Source organism: Muntiacus reevesi, chromosome 15, assembly GCF_963930625.1.
Source record: "Muntiacus reevesi chromosome 15, mMunRee1.1, whole genome shotgun sequence".
Classification (NCBI taxonomy): Eukaryota; Metazoa; Chordata; class Mammalia; order Artiodactyla; family Cervidae; genus Muntiacus; species Muntiacus reevesi.
In genome coordinates, this window is record NC_089263.1 from 31,622,561 (window position 1) to 31,635,760 (window position 13,200).

The 13,200-nt window shown below is 51.7% G+C and overlaps 1 protein-coding gene across 6 annotated transcripts in view; it reads right to left on the reverse strand.

The window, feature by feature from the left end:
• The window catches only part of PPCDC (phosphopantothenoylcysteine decarboxylase), a 46,379-nt gene that overhangs the window by 24,351 nt on the left and 8,828 nt on the right, over positions 1–13,200 (reverse strand). For 5 of the 6 annotated variants that reach the window (XM_065906030.1, XM_065906027.1, XM_065906028.1 and 2 more), the window contains 2 exons: positions 3,648–3,743; positions 2,642–2,770 (listed from right to left, as the gene is read on the reverse strand). In XM_065906030.1, coding sequence (XP_065762102.1) covers positions 2,642–2,770; positions 3,648–3,743 — 225 coding nt within the window. The remainder of the gene's footprint in view (positions 1–2,641; positions 2,771–3,647; positions 3,744–13,200) is intronic. The other variant, XM_065906031.1, reaches the window with a different exon arrangement.

The following is a 13,200-nucleotide window of genomic DNA, read 5'->3' on the forward strand; positions in this document are numbered from 1 at the left end:
GAGGCTGCCTCGGAGGGAAATAAGCTCTGGGCCCACAGTGGTGTACTCCCCTGGGCTCTGACCACTCCAGGCACCTCTGACTGGGCTGTGGGCCCCTCAGGGAGCCAGTGGTGGGCACACCCCTTCCCTGAAGGGGAGCCTGTCTGGGAAGAGAGGGGGTGTCCAGAGAACAATGCCACGGATGGGCCAGGGAAAATGCCTGCCCTCCTCAGGGCCCCTGCCCTCTCCTGTGACAGGAAGGAAGCGGGTCAGCACACAGCCTCAGGCCCTGGCTGCTCGCGTCATCTCAGACACAGCGCTTGTTTCCCCACCAAGTCCTCGTGGTAAGGCAACCCGGCTCTGAGTGGACAGTTTCAGTCCACACTTCCTCTTGGCCCCGTGCCACCTGCTGCTTCTGCAGAAGCCGTGAGCATACCTAGAGGAGTCCCCTGACTCCGTGTGAGGTGGGTGGTGGCAGGGCTGGGGTTTCTAAATGCCTTCAAAGCAAAGCACACTCACCAGAACACAAACTCAACCCCTCTGTGCCCCACGTTTCTCCAGTTTTTCCCATCTCATCACAAAGCTCAGCACTTCCCGGACAAACCACAACTCCTCCAAACCTTCTGGCAGCAGGAGGGCTGAAAGGAGGCATCAGTTGCCATGGTCATTTCTGTTTGGCCAAGGCTGTATGTAGCACCTCAGGCTCTGCTCCTAGGAATCCGCTTGGGCAGAGAGAAGGCCTGGATCTGGAATAGGAGACCAGCTGCCAGCTGGACGGGTGACCCAGGGAAGTCATCTCCTCTTTCTGGATCTGCTTGGTTATTTAGCACAAAGAAGGGCCAGAGCCTGAGTGGGCCAGAGGGCAGAGAGAGATGCACGTCACCCAGGCCCAGGGCCCAGAGACTGGGAACGTAGGTTCATACCTAGCACATGACTCCAGTGCACCCCAAGACCTGGACAGTGTGCACCCCAATGTCAAGGAGAAGGTTTGAAGGAAGGGGGAAGCAGGGCAAGCTCCTTTGGGAGGATATAAGGAAAAAACATCTTTCGAGAGAGGACAGAGCCACAGACCATGATGACAACAGCTTAAACTTTGTAGGATTTGTGGTTCTTTCAAATACTTGCACCTTCAAGTGAAACCTTTGAGGCATAGGGCCTCAGGCCTGGTCTTGGGAACATATTCTACTGTTCAGCCAACTCAGTAGGTGGGAACTCCAAAGATTCCAGGGAGCTCTGGCAGCTCTGAAGAAAAGAGGAAAGCAGAGCTTTCAGGAGCAAGCAAGGAGCTCTCAGAGTCGGCCCAGGCCGGGGCTTAGCTCCTAGAGGTCAGCGTGCCTTGTCACATCAGCTGGCTGCTGACCAGCCAGGGGAAAGCCCGGGCATTTGGTGAGATGGTGCTGATTACACACAGCGCTGACGCACTTAGATGAAAGTGACCAGCGGCCTGACCCGTCCTGATGTCCTGTCAGCCAGGCAGCAGCCCCACTGGGAGGCGTTCTTGACAATGCGGCCCAAGCCCGCCCTCCTCGGCGCTTCCCAACCCCTGCTCTTGCCACACGATCTGTGTGTTGCTCTACTTCTGATCACCTGTGCTCTGATTCAAATGATGCTTAAATCACTAGCAGCTTCTTCGAGAAATACCTTAAGCACCCATCAACAAGCAAACAGAGAGACTCACCCCCTGTCTAACCCCCAAAACCTCGACTTAGCTTCGTTAGTGACTTCATCATATCAAACTCTGAAAAAACCTTCTGCTGTTAGCTGAAGTAAAATTACTGATTACCTCATATATGCACTAAGCCTTTACCGAACGCCTACTGTATGCCCAATACTGTGCAATGTGGTGATTCCATTGTCAAAGGACTGACATACCACATACCAGAGCACAAGCCAAAAACCATCTCCTTCCAGACTGTCAGCGCCCTGCGTCCTGTGTGTCTGTCCACATAGGGCCTGCTCCCTGGCAGGTAAAAGCTGGATGAATGAGGGAAGGGGGGTGATACAAAAGAGGTGGGAAGGATAGGGAACACACCCAGTCTTTCCAGGATGCTCATGTACACCAAGGCTCCTTAAGGAGACAGCAGCTCCCTGGAGGTCCCTCAGGCCAAAGATGATCCCCACTCTACAGCTGGACTTCTCTTCCTCTCCTCCACCTCGAGCCTCTTGCCCTATCTCCTTTCATTCCCTTAAACATTCCACGATCTCAGGGAAGCTACCGCTCAGCCTTGTGGTTAAAAGTACAGGAGAGATAAGTGTGCCTGGGAGATCCATGAGGAGGTAAACACTCTTATCTGTTTGCCCCGTGGATGTCCAGGTCCTAGTGGGAAGGCAGAGCTAATGGGGACCAGCCACAGAGCTGGGCAGGGAGGCCAGCAGGAAAGTGTCAGGAGGGCAGCCCATGGACATGAGCGCCCAGGGGCCTGAGAGGCGGACACCTCAGAGGGCACCCGCAAGTCGAGTCCACCCATCAGGACCCAGGCCATCTGGCCACCTGCCGGAGCACAGCTGACACCAGGTGGAGGGTGGTCCAGGGGACTGTGTTCTGAGCAAACCTGCCCACCACACAGGGATCCCCAGGTGAGAAGACTGTCCAGAAGAAGCCTGCAGTCCACACACAGTGAGCACGGCCCCGGGAGGGAGGCAGGCCCAGAGAGTCACTCACAAGCAAGTTGTCACAGATGCCACTGGCCACCTTCCCCAGAGTGTTGGCATCCAGAGGCGCCACCAGCATAAGGTCCGCCCACCTCCGCAGGTCGATGTGGAGAACCGGGTCCGATCGGCATTTCCACATCTGGCAGAGCGAAGGTAAGCGGGGTCACTGGGCCGGCCACTCTCAGGGTGGAGGGAGGAGGGGCCGGAGCGGTTTGAGGGTCGCCACAGACCCGGGACACTGAGTCAGGGACCCAAGGGAGACCACCCGAATGCCCCCATCCCAGTTCCCTGCCACCCCATTTGCAGCCACGCTGGTGAACCCTGGCTGTGGCACCAACGGCCTGAGAGAAACCAGGCCTGAGGAAACAAACGCTCCTTGTCTCTCTGAGCTATTCCCTTTATGGTTTGGTTTTCAAGAGAGCTGACATCTGGCAGGGAAGTCCTGGCCTGTCTGCTTGAGGCGGATGCTTGGGTTGTCCAAGCCAGTGGAAAGGCTCTGGGCGGTGAGAAAAGGAGGGGGCGGGGTGGGGGAGACGGGCCAGCCAGAAATGTTCTAGGCTGAGAATGTTTAAAAATGCCTGGCAGGGCACCCCTGTGGGGCCCACACTCGACGTCTGGTGAATCGGTGCCCGCCCCGGCGCGGGAGAGCAGCAGGGGAGCCCGGCAGCCGTGGGAAGTGAGGCGTTCCCGGCGGCCCCGACGCTGGGAGCCACGTGGATGAGGGTGGTGGGAACAGGGCTCCTCTGTGGTTTCATCAGCCCAGATAAGTACAAGGACACTCAACCCCGGGCACGGGGCCAAAGCTGAGCTCTGCCTGGGGTGGGAGGGGACTGTGGGCCTCCTGCAGGCCAGAAGCTAGACAGATGTTTTCCTCATCGCCTCTGCCCAGAGGCCCTGACCGCGGAGCTGAGCCTAGCCTGTCTGCTCTGGCCGCCAGGACCATAGGCTGCGGGGAGGACTGTCCTGTCCCGCTGATACAGACATGGGGGAGCCCAGCCCAGGGGCCCAGCACTGACCTCCCATTCATCAGCGTCGCTGTAGAGGGTGACAGGAACATCCCGGGGGCTGTAAAAATGTTTGGCCCTCTCAGTTGTGACCACGGCTACTTTCAGCTGTCACAAAGAAAAGTGGGGGAGGGGGGAGAAGGAAAGAGAAACTGTTACCAGAGCCCCCAGCCTGGAGCCACATGGGGCCAGGCCAGGCCAAGGGACAGCTTTCTTCACAGCCTGGCTGCGCAGAGGGCTTCTCCCTCGGAGGCAGTGAGCCCTGCTTTTGCAGTTACTTCCGCTGTCACCCAGAGGTCAAGCCTCACCAGGTGCAGCCGTTTCACTTCCCCATCGGAGGGGCTGCCGAGGAATGAGTCACACAACTGTCCAGCGTATATAAAGCTGCAGGCTCCAGCCACTCGGGCAGGGACAGACCAGGGCAAGCAGGAGGGGGACCCCCCCAGGAGGCTCCCAGGTCCTGAGCTCTGGGCTATACCACAGGTCTGCCCTCTGCAGGCCAAGGCACTAGGGAGCCTGCACGTGGTGTCTGCAGCCACAGCCCAGCGAGCAGGCAAGCAGAGTCCCTCCCAGGACTTCTAGGAACAGGCTTCATGGGCTCTGGCTGCAGACAGGCTCCAGGAAAACCATACCTGAGCGCCCGACACTTACGGGGCAAGAGTGATGGTTCCCCTCAAATTATTCATTTAGTAGATAAATTAATAATGCAAACAAGGGGGATGGCTAACAGAACAGAAATAGCACATGATAGTGTGAATGACACCAGACCCATTTCCATGATTGGTAAACTGAGATGCTCGACTAACAAGCAGACAGAGGAAAGGGGCCCAGAAGAGGTGACTGGGGGGGGGGGTGTAGGAAATTACATCTTTGGGGGACATTTATCCAGGAGGGAAAAAAGTTAAGGGTGACAGGACAGAACTGACTAACCAGTGGGATCCCTGGGGACAGTGTCCGGGCCAGAGGTGCTATACTGCCTGGATGTTGCCATTCAGTCGCTCAGTCATGTCTGACTCTGCAGTCCCATGAACTGCAGCACTCCAGGCTTCCCCATCCTCCACTACCTCCCGAAGTTTGCTTGAGTTCACGTCCACTGAGTCAGTGATGCTACCCAACCATCTCATCCTCTGTTGCCCCCTTCTCCTCCTGCCTTCAATCTTTCCCAGCATCAGTTCTTTTCCAATGAGTCAGCTGTTTGCATCAGGTGGCCAAAGAATTGGAGCTTCAGCATCAGTCCTTCCAATGAATATTCAAGGTTGATTTTCTTTAGGATTAACTGATTTGATCCCCTTGCAATCAAAGGGACTCTCAAGAGTCTTCTCCATGTGGCCTACATGGGGGTTATAAACATTTTTAAGCCAAAAAATATTAGGTTTGCCCAAAAGTTCGTTTGAGTTCTTCTGTAAGATGTTATGGGAGATTTCACATAGAAAATCCAATTTTCTGGTTCCTCTCAAAAACCCAAGAGCTCTGGCACTGGGGGGGGCCACAATGTTGCTTGATTTGAGTTGGTGGTGCTGGGTAACGGCTGCCTTCTTGGATGGGGTGTGTCCGTGCCATCCCCACCTAGTCCCTGCCCCCACTATCATCTTGCCAAGGCTCCCTCCCCTCATTTGTTTCCCACCTTTTGTGGGTTGTGGGACACCGTTCTGCACAGCATCTGAGAGTGAAGCTGGAAGCAGGAAGTAGAAGTCTCAGAGGCAGACTGTGGAAGAGCTTCAGAAGGTCTGGGGCTCCCAGCCCTGCGGCAGAGCTTGCAGAGCTCCATCCTCCCACTCCCTCCTCCTTGGAACCCACGAGCCCCCAGAGCCCCCAAACGTGCATAGAACCTCCTGCTCCTGCTGAGCCGGGGAGTCCCTCCCAGGAGAGCCCTGAAGGAGCCTGGCCCAGTTCTGAGCAAGGTGGCAAAGGAAAAGGGCTGCTGTCCCCGCACAGAATCCGCCCTGAAGATGTCACAGGACCAGCAAAGGTGAAGAGAGCGGAGATAGGCAGGATGGTGCTGAGACTCCTAAGACCCAAGACAGTAATGAGGTAGGGTATGGGGCCGAATAAGTGAGAAGGAACCACAAGAATATATAACTTTCAAACCAGCAGAAGAAAATTCAATCTACACAATAAAGGAAAGGGAAAGAAAAAAAAAAGCAGAGAGAATACATGATAAGTAGAAAGCATTAAATTAGATGGAAGAAGTAAGTCCTAATAGAATAGCAATTATAGTAATTATATAATTGGCTAAACTCCCTGATCGAGATTCAGACTCTTATACTGGATGTTTTAAAATCCATCAATCACATCAAAATGTCTTAAAAGACACACTTAAAAAGATATATAAAGCTTAAATAAAAGAATAAACTTGCAATTAGATAAAATGGATTAAACTGTTTCCTCTCAAAGGCCCACTGCAATAAAAGTAAAGCGATTTTTTTTTTAAGGTATGAACACCCAGAACAAAGAGAAGAGGACAAAGACAACAACCCAGCAGTTAAGATATGTTAACACATAATATATGGAAATGGAAGGAGGCATCAACAGATCAGATCAGACAGGACCAGATGCTCTTTTTTTTTAAAAATGAACATTCAGTGAACACAAAAGGACTCTTGGAAATTAAAAGTATAGTCAAAGAAAAAATTCAATGTAACTTTAGAAGAAATTTTTCAAAAAGTAGAACAGAAAGATAAAGAGATGGATAATAGTATTTAAAAAAAAAAAAAAAGAAGAAGAGGAGAAAATCAGAAGACCAACTTAAGAGGTCCAAAATCTGACTAATAATGAGTTCCTGAAGGGGAGATCAGTAAAATAAGAGGAGTGAAAATTACAAAAGAAATAAAATTAAATTTCCCCAAACTGAAGAACTTCGAGGCTGGAACCATCTGTTCTGCCCACAGGGCTCTGAGAAGGTGGCACGCGGTTAGGCTCAAGGAACCTGGAGTATCACGTCCCGGCCCCCACTGAGGGTCGGTCAGAGGAGTCTGAGCCCACAGCAGCTTCTCTGGAAGCCACATCCTCCTGTATTGACGTACACAGGGTTTGCAGTCAGCAAAGCCTCAGGAGTTCTTCTCCCCCATGTTGCTGCTAAACCACAAGCCCCAACCTCTACCTGCACTGTTACTTTCCCAAAAGCAGTCCCTCACTTTCCCTGGTGAATTCCACCTTTCCAGAGCGGGCCCACTGTTTTTCGCTCGGTGGTGAAGAGCTCCTAAACTCTCAGTCCTGTTCCCCCTGGCCTGTCCTCTGCCAGTACCACCGTCAACAGTCCCAAGACACAAATCCAAATCACAAAAAGAACAAGGTCAAGGGCAGAGGCCTTCCCCAAGGTCCATACGGGTTTGGCGTGGGAAAGAATGAAGAATGAACCCTGGGCTTCCCTGGAGGTGCAGTGGACAAGGATCTGTCTGCCAATGCAGGGGACACAGGTTTGATCCCCGGTCCAGTAAGATTCCGCATGCCTTGGAGTAACTAAGCCCCTGCACCACAAGTATTGAGCTCATGTTCTGCAACTACTGAAGCTGGTGCACCTAAAGAGGCCACGGCAACTGCGCACTGCAACTAGAAAGGAGCCCCTGCTTACCTCAACTGGAGAAAAGTTCACGTGCAGCAACCAAGACCCAGGAGAGCCAAAAATAATAATAAAACAAATTAAATTTAAAAAAAAGAGAATGAACTTTTCCAAGCAGGACCTGTAGGTCACCAACCACAACCTCAGCACACCAGGACAAAACTTGTCCAGTTCAGGAGATAAATCACCCAAACTGGGTCAAATCTCTTCTACCACCATTTATTCTTTTTCAAGTTCAAAAGAAAAAACTGGAAACAAAGTAGGACTCAAGAATCCCCCACCCCACCCCAGGTTATACCACTGGCCTCTGGGACCAGGCGTTGTTTCATTGTTTTTTCCAAATATGTGTATCAGTCACCTCCATCATCCTGAGACTTCACTGCAAGCTTCAGGTCACTCTGGTGACCTCTGGATCATATTCTTGCTTCATCTTTGGTTATATGTCCTCCTTTCCATTTAACTGCTTTCCCATTTCCTTCTACAGAGGGCTTCCCTGGTAACTATATCAGTTTCTGGTCACTGCCTTCTTTTCCTTAGGGGACTAGTTTCTTTTATTTCTAAGAACTTCCTGACTATCCTGGACAGTTTGCCCCTTAAGATCACCCCGATTCATTCTCTCTATTCTGAAATTTGAAAAGCTGCTTCCTGAAGAGCTAGTTTCCCTGTTCTCCCCTCTCTCCTAACTCTGCCCTGCTCTCCCCAGGCTCTCCGAACAGCCTGCCAGTTCTCAAAATGAGGACTGTGCCTACGGCCTGCCTTCAGAAACACCCTCAGTTTGGTGATGGCCCTGTTCGGGGCTCCCTCCTCCCTGTCAGCTCTACCCTTCACTTCCCTCTATATGCCCCTCTCCGTCTCCCCCGGCTCCTGGGGGAGTTCCAGCCAGGGGTCCAGGAAGGCCTCCCACCCTGGTCCACTGCCGCTACTTGAGATCTTTCCTTTAAGCTCCTCCCGAGTCTCTCTGGCTACCCTCCCAGGTTACACAGTCATTGTTAGGGAGCTCCTTGGGGTCAACGTCTTTATACGAGTTATGTGAAGAGTATGTGATGAGCATCATTCCCAATGGCCCTCCCTGACCCCTATAAAGCAGCCACCTCTCCTTGGCGGTGACCCTGACCCCAGTGTTGTCTGGCAGGCCCAGGCTAGTTTTTCTGGTTTTAGAGGGATGTCACTTGATATGATTCTTCAGTCCCATGGGCTTTGTTCTTTCATTTTCATTCACTCTGTAAAAAGGTTCTGGGAGCCAAGAGCTAGGCCCTGGGTTTCCACACACTTTTTTTTTTTCTTCACAAAAAAGGCAGGTCATGTTACCTTCTGAGATACTACATAACTTGGACTATTCATTCATTCACCTTGACCTTTCCCTCAGCAAATGCTAAGGAGTCTTGGCAGAGCAGAAAACTCCTGAGGACAGGAACCCTCCCTGGCTTCCTCTTACACCCTTCTGGGTCCTGGGAGAAGCAGGGCTGGACAATAAAACAGTCTCACACACTTCCGAGTTCCTGAAAGGCAGCTCTGTGCTTGGCCCCCTGGTGACACCCCTGCCAACAGTTTCTGTCTTAATATTTTTAACCTGCGCCTCTTCTGTGTGATGTGACCAAGGCGTGGCCAGACCCTATAGGCTGCCTACATTTTGCTTAGCATTTATGGAGATTCCTTCCTGAAACCAGTTGGAAAGTCTGGTGTTCTTTCTCTGTTGAAAACACATCAGCAATCCCATCTGGGAATCCTGGAGAGTCAGGGAGGGGAAATGGGAAACAGAATTTAGGGCAATTCCTCCACTTCTACTGTTAGGCCCCTGGCCTGGCCCAGGCTCCTTCTGGAGCAGGTATCAAAGCGACCTGTGGAAAAGCATTTTCACAGCCACAGGAGGAGATCAATCCCACGGCTCCAATGTCCACCTCCGCTCTCATCTGTGGCCTCTACTCACTACAACCATGAGATAGAAGCACCCTTCCTCAAGTGTAACAATCAAAAATGACATTGTCCAGGGTTCCCTGGAAGGCAAAACTGCCCCGATGGAGAACCACCACTCTACAGAAATCAGCTAAGAAAACTCTCTGCAGTGAAGAAAACATGTGACATCTGTGCTGTCCAGCACGGCGGCCTCTAGCCACACATGGCTACTGAACACGTGAGGTGTGGCTGGTGTGACAAGGGAACTGAACTTCTGGTTTTATTCCATTTTAATAATTTAAATTTGAATGCAGCTAGTGGCTACTGTGGGCTTCCCTGGTGGCTCAGAGGTTAAAGCGTCTGCCTGCAATGCGGGAGACCTGGGTTCGATCCCTGGGTCGGGAAGATCCCCTGGAGAAGGAACTGGCAACCCACTCCAGTATTCTTGCCTGGAGAATCCGGAGAAGCCTGGTGGGCTACAGTCCACGGGGTCGCAAAGAGTCGGACACGACTGAGCGACTTCACTTCACTTCCGTGGCTACTGCATTATATAGCACAGCTCTGGTACAGACAAGTAGAGAAGAGCCCCAACTGGAACCCCCAGCTGAGTGGTTGGAAAATAGCAGGTGTCCCTACAGGGGGGCATGTGACTCTGGCTCCACAGGAGACTGACAAGGACTCTAAAGAGGAAGCACCAGCCATGACCTGACCTGGCACAAGGCTTGGAGTCCAGAGCTCTGGTGGCTTAGTCCTCTGGCTGTCACAGAGCAGAAGACCATGACATGGGCCTCCCAGTGTTGACACTGGCAATGCCTGGGGCCCAGGGGCCAGCCAAGCAGCTGGCATGACCCTGCGCACGGGGGTGGCGGGTATACTGTAGACAAAAGGGCTCCAGGTGCAGTCAGCACATGGGGCTGGGGGGACGCTATGGAGGAGGAAGCCCCATTAACACATCCCCGAGGGAGTTCCGATTGGCTGAGTGGGTGTTCCAGTGGCTCATAATGATATCTCTCCACTTGACAGACATTTACTGACCCCACTACACACATGGCAGCCAGAGCTGGTAGGGGCTTGGCATGTCTGTCTAACGAGTGGGTGGCCGATATATGACCCCTGACTATAAAGCAAGGCAGACCAGGCAGTTCACACCTGCCTGGGGATTCTCATCCTCACGGCTGTGGTTAGGTGGAGGAGAGAATGCCCATAACCCGAGCTCCTCAAGTCCGCTTGCTGATGGTTGTCAAGAAACCTGGTCTTGAGCCCCAGTTCTGCCAGCCCACTGGCTGGGGTATCTCAGGCGAATGCTTTCTCTCTGGTCTGGTTTCCTTCCTGAGCCATGAGCCATCTGGACCACAGGGCCTCCAAGAGCCCCTCCAGCTCACCATACCATCCTAACCCTCTTGTGGCCCTTGCCCTTCCCCACCAGGCTCTGCCATTCTCTCCTCTGCCTCCTAACTGGCCTCTGGGGGAGCTGCTATTCTCGGCACACGGCCCTTCCTGCCATTCAAGTAGGACCAGGCTGCCAGTCCCTCTGTGCGTGCGTGCTAAGTCACTTCGGTCGTGGTGGACTCTTTGCAATGCTGTGAACTGCAGCCCGCCAGGTTCCTCTGCCCTTGGGATTCTCCAGGCAAGAATACTGGAGTAGGTTGCTGCGCCTTCCTCCAGGGGATCTTCCCGACCCAGGGATCAAACCCATGTCGCTTAGGTCTCCTGCACTGGCAGGCAGGTTACCACTAGTGCTACCTGGAAAGCACCCAATCCCTCTGTGCACTTCCCCAACTAAAGAAATTTCTCAAGAATGAAGCTAGAACAGCCGACTGCGGAGGCTCTCCCTCGGAACGCTATTCTGGAGTACCAGAGAAGGACCCTGGTGCAGGAGCCCGGGGCGGGCTGCCTCTGTGGCCTGTAGAACTCACTCCCTGGGGGAGCAGGCCAAGGAAGGACGGGGCCAGCCAAGTCAGCAGAAGCCCAAATAAATGCCTCAGAGTGCTACAGCTGAACCAGTTTCCACAGCAGGACCATAGAGCAGGCAGGGAGTCCCTACCTGGAAAGAAAGGAAAATTTCAAACCAGGCCATGTTCCTTCCGCTCTCCTTTCCTCGATGAGAAGTATTTAAAAAAAAAAAAAAAAAAAGGCATAAAATCACAAAAAACATTCCATGATATCCCCAGCAAAAGCTCCACTGACTTTAAAAAATAAAATAAGTACACAAAGAGGTTAGAAAAATCAAAATAGAACAGAAAGATGCAAAATCCAAGTCTCCCATCCTGCCCCCATCTCGACACAAGGGTAACCACCTCCAGAGGGAAAATCGCAGGCAGTCAACCTAGCCATGTGAACACACAAAAGGAATACTATATGCCAGCAATGGGCAAAATTTCTCTATAAAGAGCCAGATACTACTTTAGGCTTTGTCCCAACTACTCTGCTCTGTAGCAGCAAGACTGTAGCATTTAGCTGTCGGTGTTGGTCTAAGTTGTGTCTGACTCTTTGTGACCCCACAGACTGTAGCACACCAGGCTCCTCTGTCCTCCACCATCTCCCAGGGTTTGCTCAAATTCATGTCCATTGAATCGGTGATGCTATCTAACCACCTCGTCGTCTGCTGCCCCCTTCTCCTTTGGCCTTCAATCTTTCCCAGCATCAGGGTCTTTTGCAAACGAGTAGACTCTTCACATCAGGTAGCCAAAGTATCAAAGCTTCAGCTTCAGCATCAGTCCTCCCAATGAATATGCAGGACTGATTTCCTTTAGGATTGACTGGTTTGCTCTCCTTGCAGCCCAAGGGACTCTCAAGAGTCTCCTCCAGCATCACAATTTGAAAGCATCAAGCCTCCATGGTCCAATTCTCAAATCCATACATGACTACTGGAAAACCATAGCTCTGACTATATGGACGTTTGTCAGCAAAATGATATCTCTGCTTTTTAATATGCTGTCTAGGTTTGTCAGAGTGAACAAGTGTCTTAATTTCATGGCTGCAGTCACCATCTGCAGTGATATTGGAGCCCAGGAAAATAAAATCTGTCACTGCTTCCATTTTCCCCCCTTCTTTTTGCCATGAAGTGATGGCCACAGGCAATACTTAAATGAGTGAGTATGGATGTGTCCCAATAAAATGTTATGGACACTAAAATAAAATTTTATATAATTTTATGTGTCACAAAATATTTTTCTTTTGATTTTTTCCAACCATTTAAAAAGGTAAATAGTTTATATTTGTATGGTTTACAGGCCATACAAAAACAGACCACAAGACTGCGGCCAGCGGGCCACACTTTGCTAACCTCAGCACCTTGCTCGTTTCACCCATATCCTGAGGACTGCCCCACAGCAGCACATGAGATCCACCCAGCCTCCTAAACGGCTGCCTTGCATTCCATCAAGAGGTTGAACCATAACTGGCCCACAGTTCTACTGCTGGATATTTGGTTTGTTTCCATTTCGTTTTAAAATTACAAACGGTGCTAAAATGAATGCGCTTGTACATCTAGTCAACTTCCGTACCCCTAAAGGGTTCAATCCTATGGGTGAATCAAGGCCTGTGACCATTTTTGGTTTCTCCAGATATTGCCAAAACAGTCTTCCAGAAAAGCAGAAAAGATTTCATTCTGCACATATGCAGACCCTCTTCCCTCACTTCTTAACAGTCCTGAACGTCCTGACAGGCATTCTGGAAACTTAGCGTTCTCTAAGCCCAAGGTCTGCCAACTTCCTGGGTGGGAGATTTTCTCCACTTTCAGAAATTCTCTTCTGGCTTTCAGCCCTGCTGACACCTGCCCAGCAAAAGCAGAGAGAGGTGTCTGTCTTCTCCATAGTGAGGAGGGTGCCAACCAAAGGGCACAAACCGACTGAGCTGACTGCTCGATTACAGACAATTACAGAATGCAAAACAGCCGCAGCCCCTACTACCCCAGGACCTTCTCTCAGGCTGCCTTTGGGTCCTAGGCCTTTCTGCCCTCACACCCAGAATCTCCTAGCCCTGACGCCAGGAGAGGCCTTAGAGAGGTATCAGTTGAGTATCCAGCCCCTACTTTACTGCAGGGATAAGAAAACCGAGGCCTGACCTGACCAGAGTCCCAGCGTGAGAAATCCTCTGCGCGGGACAGCCTCT